The sequence below is a fragment of the Polypterus senegalus genome, chromosome 8 (assembly GCF_016835505.1).
Source record: "Polypterus senegalus isolate Bchr_013 chromosome 8, ASM1683550v1, whole genome shotgun sequence".
Taxonomy (NCBI): domain Eukaryota; kingdom Metazoa; phylum Chordata; class Cladistia; order Polypteriformes; family Polypteridae; genus Polypterus; species Polypterus senegalus.
In genome coordinates, this window is record NC_053161.1 from 163,949,516 (window position 1) to 163,964,632 (window position 15,117).

Sequence of the window (15,117 nt, forward strand, 5' to 3'; positions counted from 1 at the left end):
CAATCAGCATGACAGAGTGATCTCCAGCCCTGTCCTCGTCAACATGCTCACCTGTGTTAATGAGAGGATCACTGAAATGACGTCAGCAGGTCCTTTCGTGGCAGGGTGGACATGCAGTGGAAATGAGTTTTTTGGGGATTAAGTTAATTTTCATGGCAAAGAGGGACTTTTGCAATTAATTGCAATTCATCTGATCACTCTTCATAACATTCTGGAGTAGATGCAAATTGCCATCTTAAAAACTGAGGCAGCAATCTTTGTGAAAATTAATATTTGTGTCATTCTCAAAACTTTTGTTCACGACTACTCTATCAGGGTGTTTCTCAGTGACTTGTTGAAATTGAGGTAAGGATGATTGCAGAATAATACAGAGAGGTCCTTCAAGGAAACCTGCTCCAGAGTGCATGCCGCCTCTGACTGGAGTGACAGTTCAACTTTCTGCTCAACAATGACCCGAAGAATTCAACCAAGACTACACTGAATTGACTTCAGCACAAGTCTCTAATCGTCCTTAGGTGGCCCAGCTAAAGCCCTGAATTAAACCTTTTGATCATCTGCCGTGTAACCTGAAGATGGCAGTTTACAGATGTTTCCTATTCAATCTAATGGAGCTTGAGAAGACCTGTCAGGAAAAAGGGGATACACTGGCTAAATTCAGGGGTTCAGAGCTTGTAGAGACTTATCCAAGAAAACTGAAAGCTTGACTTGCTGCCACAGGGGATTCTACAAAGTAATGAATTAAGGATCTGAATACTTCAATGAATACTTCAGCTGTTAATTTTTATTAAAATTGCAAACCTTTTCTGAAAGGATGTTTTTCACTAGCTGTTATTAAGTGTAAATTGATGGTGCATTTATCCATTTTAAATGAAATCTACAACACAGTAAAGTGTGCAGAAAGTGATGGGGCCTGAATGCTTTTTGAATCCACGGTATATACATATATGATGCCCTCTATAATGTTAGTGACAAAGACACATTTTCCCTTGATTTAGCCCTCTGCTCCACAGTTTAAAATTATAAGTCAAACTATTCAGATGTGATTAAAGTGCACATTGCACACTTTCATTTAAGGGGATTTGCATATATTTCAGTCACACCATGTAGAAATGACAACACTTTTTATATGATTCCTCCCATTTCAGGGGACAATAATGTTTGGACACTGCAATGGCAGGTCTATTAAAGCTATCATAACATTTAGTCCTTTGTTGCATTCCCTCTCATGCAATGACTGCTTGAAGTCTGCGATTCACACACATCACCAGGCAACTGAGGATCTTCACTGGTGATGCTCTGCCATGCCTCTAATGCAGCCATCTTCAGCTCCTGCTTGTTTCCTTAAGTTTTCTCTTCAGCATAAGGAAGGCCTGCTCAATTGCATTTAAATCGGGTGACCGGCTTGGCCATTCAAGAGTTTTCAGATTTTTAGCTTTGAAAAGCTCCTGTGTTGCCTCAGAAGTGTGTTTGGATCATTATCTTGTTGTAGGATGAAGTTCCGTCCAGTGAGTTTGGAGGCATTTACTGGACCTTGAGCAGATCAGATGTTTTTACACACCTCAGAATTCACCGTGCCATTGCTGTCAGCAGGGCCATCATCAATGAAGAGATGTGTGCCAGGACCTGTGGCAGCCGTACATGCCCAAGTCATAACTCCCACACCACCATGTTTGAAAGGTTGGTGGCCTGCTTTTGATCCTGGGAAGTTCCTTGTCATCTCCACACTTTGCTCTTGCCATCACTCTGATCAGGTTCATCTTTGTCTCATCTGTCCACAAGACTGCCTTCCAGAATTCTGCAGGCTCTTTGAAGTCCTTTTTCCTGAACTGTAATCTGGCCATCCTGTTCTTGTGGCTAACTAGTGGTTTACATATTGCAGTGTGTCCTCTGTAGTTCTGTTCATTAAGTCATCTGCTGATAGTCATCTCTGACACACACATCGGCCTCCCGAAGACTGTGTCTGATCTGTCATACAGGCGTTGGAGGCTTTTTCTTGACCATAGTGAGGATTATTCTGTCATCAGTAGTGGAGGTCTTCCTTGGCCTGCCAGTCCCTTTGTTTTTACTGAGTTCACCAGGTTGTTCTTTCTTCTGCATGATATTCCAGATATTTGATTTAGGTCATTCTAAGGTTTTACCGATGTCTCAAATGATTTTGTTCTTGTTTTTCACTTTCATAATGGCTTCTTTGATTTTCATTGGCACAGCTCTTGTCCTCAGGTTGAACAATGGCAACTACAGACTCCACCAAGGTATCTAATGAAGCCATGAAACACACCTGAGGAATCACAAACACCAGTGATGCCAATTGTAGTAAACATTATGGTGTCCTGAAATGGGGGGACGGTGCAGAAAAAGTGTTGTCATTTTTACATTGTGTGGCCGAAATGTACGCAACTGCCCATAAATAAAAGTCTGCAATGTGCACTTTAATCACATCTGAATTGTTTGATTTGTAATTTTAATCTGTGGAGCAGAGGGGTAAATTAAGGAAAAATGTTTCTTTGTTCCAAAGATTATGGAGGGCACTGTAGGTAACAAGATCTTAACAAACACTTCTTGAGGCTTCATAACACTTACAGTCAGTCAGTCAGTCAGTCATTTTCCAACCCGCTATATCCTAACACAGGGTCACAGGGGTTAGATGGAGCCAATCCCAGCCAGCACAGGGCGCAAGGCAGGAACAAACCCAGGCAGGGCGCCATCCCACCATAGTAACACTTACAGAGTATTACAATATGTCTATTCAACTCTGTAATATGACCTACTAACAAAATATTACTTTGGAGTGGTCTGAGGTGGCTTAACTGAGATGCATTTATCTTGCTGTTACCTACGCGTATTTAGTATAAGACCTGTGAGTCCTTCATATTCATAAGTAATTTTACCAGCATGTTAATATGCCACACTGCACTGAGATGAATAATCCATCTACTGATGTTTTCAAAGTGTTATAAAGACCAAGGGAAGCCTTTGTTGAGGTCTTGTTTCAAATGAATAAATCAGTAATAGATGCATTTTTGCATCACCCAAAGTGTTTCCAATATTTTTAAAAGAGGTCTAGAATTGGGTCAGTAGAATGAAGAAAAAAATGAAAGTTTAGGAAGACGCATAGTCTGGACAATATAGAAGATGACTATATTAAAAATATCAGAAAATGAGAAGGGAGTGCAAGGACATTTATGAAAACTGGACCACATATACAACAGTGTGTTAGATGGGTAAAATCACATTATTTGAACTCCAAATGGCAAATAATTATGCCAAAAATTCAACTCATGGACAAGATATGCGCTTTCGGCACGGCTTGCGACTGGCATCCGTGCATATATACAACCCTCGTTTAGTAATATAGATGGCATTTTTGGACCATTTGTGACAGAGTTAGGTGCTGTATTATATGCAGGTGACGATGCCATGTGGAAGTGATGCCATAATGTTAAGTAATTGGTGCAGGTTGTATAGCAGGCATTACAGATGGCGGGAAACTGGTCGTTGGATTGGGGATTTAAATTTCATGAGTCTAGAATCCTAAATATTTGTTTTTAACTACAAGAGTATAGACAATGGATGTTTTTTTTATTTCTTTTTAAATATGGGCAGTCTTTATCTAATGTCCCAGTGTTTAAATATCTACCTAGGTTTATGGTTTAATACAAGACTGGCATGGCGGCTGTATTTAAGATATTTAAATGATACATGTAAACGAGTTTTCAAACTAATGCGTGGTGTGGTGGGATACGACTGAGTATTCCACTAGATGAGTAATGCAGACACTATATTAAGCATTAAGTTTAACTATTTATTGTACAGAGGAAACCGCTTAAAACAAGTTTACAACAGATAAAAAGTCATTCAATGAGCTACTCTAAGAATCTGCTGCAGAGCGACTTGCACTTCTCCTGTTACTGCCGTTTTCCCAATCTTTCTTTCATTGTTTTAATAGAGACCTGAAGCAAAAACGGCATGCAGCGCGCAGTTTAAACCACAGGAAGCGAGCACGTAAACGGCGTGTGACGTCACCTAGAGCGACGAAAACGGAAGTCGGCGCGTGCCTCGTGGTTGATCTCTCCCAACGGAAATCTGTAAGCGACGTGTTGGGTTCTTACTGTTAAGGGAAGTGGCTTTACCACATCAACTGGAAGCAGACGATGAGTGATCCGAGTCTCTACCTTATTTTGTGAATGTAGGATTTTTATATTCTTTTCTGCCAGAGTTGCAAAATGTGACTTAAATCAACAGTAGGTGGATTCTGGCTCTGCACGTCCGAGTCCCCATATGTTGTTCCGTGTGATTTTTCGTTCATTGGCGTCAGCTTGTGGCTCAGTGCGTTTAACTTCATATCGCTCAGAAACACTCATACTGTTTATTATTGTAACGAGCACAGTGGCGCAGAAACGGATATACTCGCAATCAGACCCGGTCTAAACTCCTTTGGAGCCTTAGGCGGGGTGTACGGATATTGCCCCACGTTGCCCGTAGCTGGAAGTCGGCATTATTTAGTCTCGCGTAGCCAGACGCGCTCCTCAAACGAGAATACGGTACACGTCCGGGGCCAATCCATTCTTCCATTTCTCACTGCTTATCTGAAGCCGGGTCGCGGGGCTAACGGTATGAGCAGTGAGGCCCATACGCTCTTTTGCCCTACCAGTGTGGAATTCCAAGGCGTTCCCAGACCATCTGGGAGATAATCATCCCAGAGAGCCCTTGGTTTTCTCCGGGGTCTCCTTTCATCTGGTCGTGCCTAAAAAAACTCCACGGGGATGCGTTCAGGAGGCATCCGTATCAGATGCCCGAACCGACTCATCTGGCTCTACTCCGAGCCTCTCCCGGATGTTTGCCTTTCTCTCCCTGTCTGTAAAGGAGCGCCCAACCACCCTTCGGAGAGAGCTTATTTCGACCGCTTGCATCCGCCATCTTATTCTTTCAGTCATTACCCAGAGCTCATGACCACAAGTGAGTCTAGGGTCGTAGATCGAGTGCTTCTCCCTTATACTCGGCTCCTTCTTCAGCACTACAGATCGGTATAGCGACCGAATAATTGCTAATTGTTATAGAATTGTTATATTGTTACGTTGTATTCACCATGCTACTGCTTTGTTTCTACAAACTTGGCTTAGAAAATCAGTGAGCGTATATTTAAATACGTGAAGCAAAGATGTACTCATTTTTCCATATGGAGTTAAAAAAGTAATCGGTACTTGTGTACTAAACTAAATGTCTATTCAACTCTGTAATATGACCTACTAACAAAATATTACTTTGGAGTGGTCTGAGGTGGCTTAACTGAGATGCATTTATCTTGCTGTTACATACGCGTATTTAGTATAAGACCTGTGAGTCCTTCATATTCATAAGTAATTTTACCAGCATGTTAATATGCCACACTGCACTGAGATGAATAATCCATCTACTGATGTTTTCAAAGTGTTATAAAGACCAAGGGAAGCCTTTGTTGAGGTCTTGTTTCAAATGAATAAATCAGTAATAGATGCATTTTTGCATCACCTAAAGTGTTTCCAATATTTTTAAAAGAAGTCTAGCATTGGGTCAGTAGAAAGAAAAAGAAAAAAATGAAAGTTTAGGAAGACGCATAGTCTGGACAATATAGAAGATGACTATATTAAAAATATCAGAAAATGAGAAGGGAGTGCAAGGACATTTATGAACACTGGACCACATATACAGTGTGTTAGATGGGTAAAATCACATTATTTGAACTCCAAATGGCAAATAATGATGCCAAAAATTCAACTCATGGATAAGATATGCGCTTTCGGCACGGCTTGCGACTGGCATCCGTGCATATATACAACCCTCGTTTAGTAATATGGATGGCATTTTTGGACCATTTGTGACAGAGTTAGGTGCTGTATTATATGCAGGTGACGATGCCATGTGGAAGTGATGCCATAATGTTAAGTAATTGGTGCAGGTTGTACAGCAGGCATTACAGATGGCGGGAAACTGATCGTTGAATTGGGGATTTAAATTTCATGAGTCTAAATCTAAATATTTGTTTTTAACTACAAGAGTATAGACAATGGATGTTTTTTTTTTTATTATTTCTTTTTAAATATGGGCAGTCTTTATCTAATGTCCCAGTGCTTAAATATCTACCTAGGTTTATGGTTTAATACAAGACTGGCATGGCGGCTGTATTTAAGATATTTAAATGAAACATGTAAACGAGTTTTCAAGCTAATGCGTGGTGTGGTGGGATACGACTGAGTATTCCACTAGATGAGTAATGCAGACACTATATTAAGCATTAAGTTTAACTATTTATTGTACAGAGGAAACCGCTTAAAACAAGTTTACAACAGATAAAAAGTCATTCAATGAGCTACTCTAAGAATCTGCTGCAGAGCGACTTGCACTTTTCCTGTTACTGCCGTTTTCCCAATCTTTCTTTCTTTGTTTTAATAGAGACCTGAAGCAAAAGAGGCAGGCGGCGGCGCGCAGTTTAAACCACAGGAAGCGAGCACGTAAACGGCGTGTGACGTCACCTAGAGCGACGAAAATAAAAGTCGACGCGTGCCTCGTGGTTGATCTTTTACTTACACAGAAATCTGTAAGCGACGTGTTGGGTTCTTACTGTTAAGGGAAGTGGCTTTACCACATCAACTGGAAGCAGACGGTGAGTGATCCGAGTCTCTATTTTATTTTGTGAATGTAGGATTTTTATATTCTTTTCTGCCAGAGTTGCAAAATGTGACTTAAATGAACAGTAGGTGGATTCTGGCTCTGCACGTCCGAGTCCCCATATGTTGTTCCGTGTGATTTGTCGTTCATTGGCGTCAGCTTGTGGCTCAGTGCGTTTAACTTCATATCGCTCAGAAACACTCATACTGTTTATTATTGTAACGAGCACAGTGGCGCAGAAACGGATATACTCGCAATCAGACCCGGTCTAAACACCTTTGGAGCCTTAGGCGGGGTGTACGGATATTGCCCCACGTTGCCCGTAGCTGGAAGTCGGCATTATTTAGTCTCGCGTAGCCAGACGCGCTCCTCAAACGAGAATACGGTACACGTCCGGGGCCAATCCATTCTTCCATTTCTCACTGCTTATCTGAAGCCGGGTCGCGGGGCTAACGGTATGAGCAGTGAGGCCCATACGCTCTTTTGCCCTACCAGTGTGGAATTCCAAGGCGTTCCCAGACCATCTGGGAGATAATCATCCCAGAGAGCCCTTGGTTTTCTCCGGGGTCTCCTTCCCTCTGGTCGTGCCTAAAAAACCTCCACGGGGATGCGTTCATGAGGCATCCGTATCAGATGCCCGAACCGACTCATCTGGCTCTACTCCGAGCCTCTCCCGGCTGTTTGCCTTTCTCTCCCTGTCTGTAAAGGAGCGCCCAACCACCCTTCGGAGAGAGCTTGTTTCGACCGCTTGCATTCGCCATCTTATTCTTTCATTCATTACCCAGAGCTCATGACCACAAGTGAGTGTAGGGGCGTAGATCGAGTGCTTCTCCCTTATACTCGGCTCCTTCTTCAGCACTACAGATCGGTATAGCGACCGAATAATTGCTAATTGTTATAGAATTGTTATATTGTTACGTTGTATTCACCATAATCACCATGCTACTGCTTTGTTTCTACAAACTTGACTTAGAAAATCAGTGAGCGTATATTTAAATACGTGAAGCAAAGATGTACTCATTTTTCCATATGGAGTTAAAAAAGTAATCGGTACTTGTGTACTAAACGGACGGCTAGCACCCTTTTCTCTAGCCCCACAGTAACACATTTAGGAACTTCTAAACACGAAAAAACAAATGGTAACTCCCTTGGTCTGAACAGGTAGCTTTCTAGATAAACGAGCATTAACTTTCTTATATATCTTATTGGTCATTGATGTCTTATTGATATTGTGCATTGCAGTTTTTTGTATTGAAGAGAAAACTGTTTAGATGTGGTAGTTTTTTTTTGTTAAAACAAAGTAAAAAAAAAAAGTCAGTTTGGCGCTTTTCAGTGTGGTAGAATCCCACCTATCCTTAAGGTTTGTCTTCTACAGCTGAAAAAATTGCAGGCTGCTGTCAATTTACTAAAGTGGGTATCACATTATTCATATCTAATTATGTCAGGCTTCATTACAGGAACACAACACGCATAGTTGCAGGAAGCCCTTATATAGCAGGCGAGCAGCCCTGCAAGTAACCTAATAATTTAAATGAGTACAAACCTTTCAGTTTCCCAAAATAACCTAACTCTAAAATATGTAAAACACTTCATTTTTGTTTCTGTCCAGATCTTTGAGGAAGAATTCCAGCTCCTATTCATGCTGGCTTCTTTGCAGTTTTTATATATATTTTCTGTTTTGATTGTATTGTACTGCTTCGTTTTCTTTTATCTTGTGTTGTAATGTTTTCTCTGTGAAGCGGCTTAGGATTGTGTCTGCTTTCGGTGCTGCCACGTAAAATAAGGCCTGCGTAATTTTCACGCTGTACATTTGCCTCCATGTGTGTCCCATGCTTCTGCTTTGCTATACTTAGCTGTCATAGAAATTCAATAAGCATATTTTAAATTTAACTAGTATTTGAAGTAAGTAAATTTGGTGACCTGTCATTTAGAAGTATTACTGTTAAACAAGGTATGAATGAATACTGGTGGGCAGCAACTGTGTGAGGTGGTCCTCCTCAAGCCTTCACTCCATCATTTTAATATTGTTTTACGCCTCAAATGATATATGAAGAGCAATGAGCTGCAGTCGGTATGATTTCTCTAAACAGTCTGATCTTGATGCAAACTTTAGAGGAACAAGGTGCTATAAAAATGTATATTTTTATATCAAACAGGTATATTTATAATGAAATGAAATTTTCTTTCAACAGCAAGGAGGAAGCAGCTGGCATTTACTGTGACAGCAGAATGGATGTGAAAGAGAAAACGTGTGAGGGTGACATAAATACCATGGAGAAAATGACTGTAGATATTAAGGAGGAGGATTGTAAATGGGAGATGGTCCATCCTAAAGAGGAGAATATGTGCATTAAGAGTGAGGATTCTGAACTGGGGTCGGCAGGCATGAAAGAGGAGGCTGAGGTGAAGTCTGAATCATTACAATGTGACGCAAAGAGGGCTGAGGAAACTTCATCTCCTAGAACACGGGAAGAGCAGCCATCCACTTTAAATCAGTCTGGAGAAAGTAAGTGTAAAATTACAATATTTATATGTTTTAGGGTCAGGTGTTAGGGTAGGGGTTTGAGCCTGAAAGAGAGGTCTTGTGTTTTTTAGGGTGTGTGAAAATTGAAAATGTGTTAAGGTTTAAAATTTTGTAATGAAGTGGGGACAGTTTTTTATTTAAAGTATTGCAAGTGTTATAGGAAGTTTTTTTTGTTTGTAGAAGAGCTTGTTTGTGTTTATTAAAGTAACCCCAAGAGATGTTAGGAGTCTTGGATTCATTAGTGAAATTTATTTCTTCTTGGACTATTCCGCATGTATTTTGATATTGAGTAATGTCTGTGGGCTGAACTATGGATTAGCAGAATTACGATGTCTGTTAAACCTGACCAATGCAATAAATTGTTGTTGTTGTTAATAATAATAATATTATTATTACAGGGTCTCCCGGGGTATTATTTTTTAGCTGGTGTTGTTTTGTTTCCCTCCATTGATAGTTTAATCAACACAAATCACATTAGGAGTTTCCCAAATGACTTTAGATTAGTTAACCTCCTAACATGCACACGTACCGGTCCCGGTACATAACTACACTTGGACAACGTCACAGCCATGTGTGCATGCCCCTCTGTCATGCACCTGGACATACTACACATCAAATGAAACCTCAGAGTCTCGTCTTTCCGGTGATATAAACCATTTTGACACACAACAACCACAGCACTGACACTAAAGCCTTTTTTACAGAGAAGTAAATACTTTAAGAGTTGACTTTTCTTACCTTTGAAGGCTCTCTGCAAGTCAAACATCAATATTTCTGAGCAATATTGGTCTCATTCTGTCTGTAAGGCTCCAGGGAATATAATCCAGTAAAACAATTAGGTCCAAAACACACGATAGATCCTCAAAGGGACAAAACTCCAGAAAACGTTTCTTAACTTGAGACTAGCACCAACATTTTTTTTCATTTCTATTGGTCATATCGGACGGAATTTGTTTCTGTCGGCGATGACCATGCTAAAGCATGTTACTCGGAAGTGTTAGCTTCTGATTGACACCTAAGTTGGCCAATTAGGAGGGGTCTGGGGGGTGACTGGAGCCTTGTATAGCCAACGAGTGTCACAGACAGCTGAACGATGATGCACATCTCCAAAACCTGGTAGAATCGACCAATTTGATTTGACACTGTGAGTGACGCTCCAAACTTGCAGCCAATGAGCAGCTGAGCACGCCGATATGTAATTTGCCATGCAAACTTGTAAACAAAGTGCGTAACCGGCATTTGGCCTGTCAGCAGACTTGGTGCGTAAATTACGCATGGTTGTTTATTGTGATTTCACCAAGTTTTTTTGCATTTTACATATGTATAAACGTACAGAAAAACGTAAATACATTCTCGACGAAGTAGTAGAGGCATGTACACGGCGTGACAGTGATGAATCGGACCAGGAGAAGTCTGAGACGGAGAGCGACATTTCTGATGTGGACTCAGTAACTGAGGACATGTTTTTGAATGGGATGGACGCCTTGCTTGATAGGTAAGTGTGTTTTTATTGTGTTTTCACACTATTTTACATAAAAATTAGATTGGCAGACACTACAGTATGTACAGTGACAAGTAAATAATGACACATTTGCTCACTTTTACAGGCAAAGTGATCCTGATTGGGAGCCAGAAACTCTGTTGGCTGAAGTCCATGTTGAAATGGATCAGTAAGTTTTTTTTTCCTCAGTGAGGCCCACCACATGTCTTATTAGATCTAATTCCCAGTGATGCTTAGCTTCTTTGGGATTGGGAGTGGTCTGGTCCAGGAGCCTTGCGGGGGTTGAGTTTCTTGAGGCTTTCAGGACTGAGAGGGTGTGGGGGTTTTAGTGAGGTGCCTCCTGGGGAGTTAGAGGTGTGAATGTCCATGCTGAATGGATGTGTGGAGATACCAGGACTGGCTGATGGTCCATCAGAGTGACTGGAGAACTTTCCAGACCTATGAAGGAGGTTGTCTTTGTGCTGTCAGGAGTAGTACAGTAGTACTTGTTTTTATATTTGTTTTTACATATTATATAGATAGATACTTTATTAATCCCAAGGGGAAATTCACATATATAAGATTATAATCGGTTATTGTTGTTGATATTACTTTTTAGACCATCTTTAGAGCCAGAACCGGGTCCTTCCTCCAAGACTCGTCGGTTGACAAGAACCAGAAGAGGCAGGGGATGGGGGAGGAGCAGAGGAACGGGACGTGGTGCTTGTGCTAGAGAGCCACCGCCACCTGCAGAGGGAAAGTGGCATAATGTTGAAGTTCCAGACATCACACCTTCCCAACCCCCCTTTTGTCCTAGAAGGACTCCTGAACCCCAGATAATTAGCACATCAAACTACACTGTGCTTGAACTATTTCAGCAGTTTTTTACGAACACTATGTTACTGACTATTGTGGCAAATACAAATGTGCACGGCAGATCCGTTTACAGCTCATGGACAGACATTGGCATTGAAGACCTCTACTCTTTTCTGGCAATTGTAATTTACATGGGCCTCTTGAAAGTACCTGCACTTACTGATTACTGGAGAAAAGGAAAATTATACAGTCTTCCTTTTCCTCAGTCAGTTCTGTCAGGTCGGAAATTCTTCTCAATTGTTCACGGTCTTCATCTAAGCAGTCCAGACGACGATGCTAAAAATGAAAGTAAAAGAGGCACTGCTGATTTTGACCGCCTGGGCAAGATCAAGCCCATCTACATCGACATTAGAAATGCATGTCGTCAGAACTTCCAACCAAATCAGCATATCTCCATTGATGAGAGAATGGTTGCTTCAAAAGCTCGAGTAATATTCAAGCAATATCTGAAAAACAAACCTGTTCGATGGGGCTACAAGCTGTTTGTGCTTGCAGATTCTGAAACAGGCTACACGTGGGACTTTTTTGTCCATGAGGGCAAAAGTGCACAAGCATGCACAAAGGGGTTGAGCTATGACTCGGTTATGACTCTTGTCAACACCTCTTTATTGGGCACAGGGTACAAGCTCTTCGTGGACAATTTTTATACGAGCCCAGTTCTGTTTCAGGATCTCCTGAAAAAAAATATAACAGCCTGTGGCACAATCAGGACACACAGACAGGGTTACCCCAAAACTACTGTCAACATCCTGGACACCAATGCTACCCGTGGCAGTATCAGATGGATTCGGGAAGACCCCTTGCTTTTTGTCCAGTGGAAAGATACCAGAGACGTCTTTATGTGCTCCACCATGCACACCGCCCATGGAGAGGAGACAGTGACGCGTAGGGTGAAAGATGAGGCAGGCCGTTGGATCAAGAAAGTTGTCCCCATTCCACCAGCCATCAAAGAGTACAACAAGTATGTATAATATAACATGTATTTACCCCCTCTTAAAATTGTATTTGTATGTTACTAATATATTTGCATTGATTTTAGGCACATGGGTGGAGTCGACCTGTCAGATGCACTGATCGGCTATTATGAGGTTCTCCACAAGACAAAGAAATGGTACAAGACTTTTTTTTACCATTTTGTGGATATTGCCATTGTTAATGCCTTCATATTGTACAAAGCCCAGTGCAAGGCAAAGGCAGTAGTTCCTGTGCACCAGAAGGCATTTAGGGAAACCCTAGTCTTGGAGCTAGCAGCTGCGGGATCCACCAGGACAGCACAACAAGACGAGAACAGGGAAGACCATCATCGTTTGGTGCACATCAGCAGTGGTGGGGATAAAACTCATGGCCGGCTGAGGTGCAGGAGGTGCCAAGCAAAAACCCCTGTAAAATGTTCTACATGTGACATGCCCTTGTGCTTTCTGCCTACTAGGGATTGCTACAATCAGTGGCACATGGACAGACGCTGAGCTGTGTTGGAACAGTTTGTAAAAAAATGTATATAGTTTGTGTGCATCTAGAAGAGCATTTGTTTGTTCCTTTCAAATATATATTTTTGGCCCGTAACACTTGTTTTGACTATTTTTATATTGAAATGTGTATTTTTTATTGTTTTTATTATGGAATATGAATTTCCATAACTAATAGAGTGACACTGTGTGTAGATGTAGATTCCTTTAGGTGTAAGCTTTCAGTAGAGCCCTCATTGATATCTGTGGGTTGAAGCATTCAAAAGTTATTACACTTTTTCCATACGTTCCAAAATGTGGATAATAGATAAACCAGAGGTCCCTCTAAAAAGCACCTGGACCTGCCCACATAAAAACTGGTGTAAAAATGTCATTTTTACAGGTATTCTTTTCAAATTTGAAATGTGAGTAGTCAACAAGTTATTCTGTTGGTACATAGTGTGTTTCTGTCCCCACCTACCTACTGCCGCTATAGAGGCCTTTATTTTCACAAAAAAACTTGGGTGAGAACAAAAAAATTCATTTTTTTCTGTGAGTTCTAATGTGCATAACTTTTGATCAGTCACACCTACAGTGATTCTGACTGCTAAGGGTGAAACTAGAGAATGTTACCTTTACAAAGAGACCAAACATGTTTATAGTCCAGATGGTTCAATAACAGCAGTGATTCTAATTTGGAGAGGTCAAATTACAAGCGATTTAGCAAAAATGACCCCGCTTAATAAGGTGTTAATTTTAAAGTATAAGCAGATGCTAAAATGTTTAAGTAGCCATCTAGTGAGGGAACAGGAATTACAATTCATATCCTGTTTAATGGTAAAGTCTGAGGGGTCAGGGTGCCCTAGAGCTTCTGCTTTAAATATTTATCTGTGAGATGATTACATCTTCTGCTTCGAATCAGGCTCATTGTGGAAAACCTGGATCTGCACAGTTAGGTTGATGTGATCATAGTCAACAAAAAAGTGCAAATCTGTGGCCATTCTTATTAGAGATGTACCGATATGGGAATTTTAGGCCAATGCCGATATCCGATAATGTCTATGTGCTTATCTACCAATGCCGATATACATATTTATAAGATACAGAGAATAATGAGACTTCATCTGTCTGGACAAGAAGTACAGACAAAGTGAACATTTCTTTGTATAACAATTTTGCACACCACATTCAATCATTAAAAACAAATGATATCTGCCACATTTGGCTGGCTACCTGTTGGTTATATGGGAAACAGTTTTGCAGGTTGTTGCTTTAAATAACACTTTTCTCTTTCTTTTTGTTGGAACAAATACAACAAATTCAACAATAATCTAAAAAATGAATACTGAAAAAATGGTACAATGACAATGAAATAAGCAATACCACTTAAGAATAGCAACTTTTGCAAATTATTTACAATCATTAAAATGGCTTCTGCTCAACCACATTTGGCTGGCTATCTAATCCTTTGTTTTACAGTCTGCAGTATTAAATACCACAACTTTTTTTTCTTTCTTTTTTAGTGGAATAAATCTAACCAATCTATAATTTTAAAAAACAAAAGCATTTAACAGTAAATAACTTTTTTTCTGGAGGCTTATTATACTTTTCTATTTTTTTAAGTATGATGGGGAGGTTTTTCTTAACGAACAAGAGCATTTCTGCCTTGTCGCAGGAAATTCTGTTTCTCTTTTCATTGATCACATTAGAAGCCAAACTGAATAATCTCTTGCCGTCCACGCTAGTACATGGGGCTGACAGGAACTTGCGGTCTACTTTGGCAATGGTAGGAAACCGACTCCAGTTGTTGTTCCAGTATTTCAGTGGATTTTCATTCCTCGGGATTGGTGCTTCAGAAAGAAATCCCTGCACTTGCCAAGTAGCATGCATACATATACAGTATTATATTTAGCATCATCTTTCATATCTAAAAGATAGATTTGCATTTTTGCTTTTACCAGGGCTGTCAGATTAAGATTAGAATCCTTACAATAAAAATAAGTATATGGCATTTGAATTGAATGCATGTCTGTATTGTATTTGCTGTTTTTGGAAACATTAAATATTTCTACTTTTCACTGTAGATCATGATCTGCTTACAAGTTGCTCATTATTGCTTAAGAGACTCGGGTGAAAACAGTGGCTTC

The 15,117-nt window shown here is 40.5% G+C and overlaps 2 protein-coding genes across 2 annotated transcripts in view; both read left to right on the forward strand.

The window, feature by feature from the left end:
- Positions 1–15,117, forward strand: part of LOC120534672 — a 106,589-nt gene that overhangs the window by 76,857 nt on the left and 14,615 nt on the right. The window contains exons 10-11 of the mRNA XM_039762264.1: positions 6,430–6,488; positions 8,838–9,151. Of these exons, the coding sequence (XP_039618198.1) occupies positions 6,430–6,488; positions 8,838–9,151 (373 nt within the window). The remainder of the gene's footprint in view (positions 1–6,429; positions 6,489–8,837; positions 9,152–15,117) is intronic.
- On the forward strand, positions 10,576–13,081 carry LOC120533275 (piggyBac transposable element-derived protein 4-like). The gene is made up of 3 exons (XM_039760088.1): positions 10,576–10,839; positions 11,269–12,486; positions 12,565–13,081. Exons 1-3 carry the CDS (start codon positions 10,832–10,834, stop codon positions 12,989–12,991), a joined length of 1,653 nt encoding a protein of 550 aa, XP_039616022.1. The 5' UTR covers positions 10,576–10,831; the 3' UTR covers positions 12,992–13,081.

What these genes read in the sequence shown, in the direction of transcription:
- LOC120533275 (XM_039760088.1), top strand. An exon ending in GCCATCAAAGAGTACAACAA is followed by an intron (nt 12,487 to 12,564) that starts GTATGTATAATA and finishes CATTGATTTTAG; the next exon opens with GCACATGGGTGGAGTCGACC.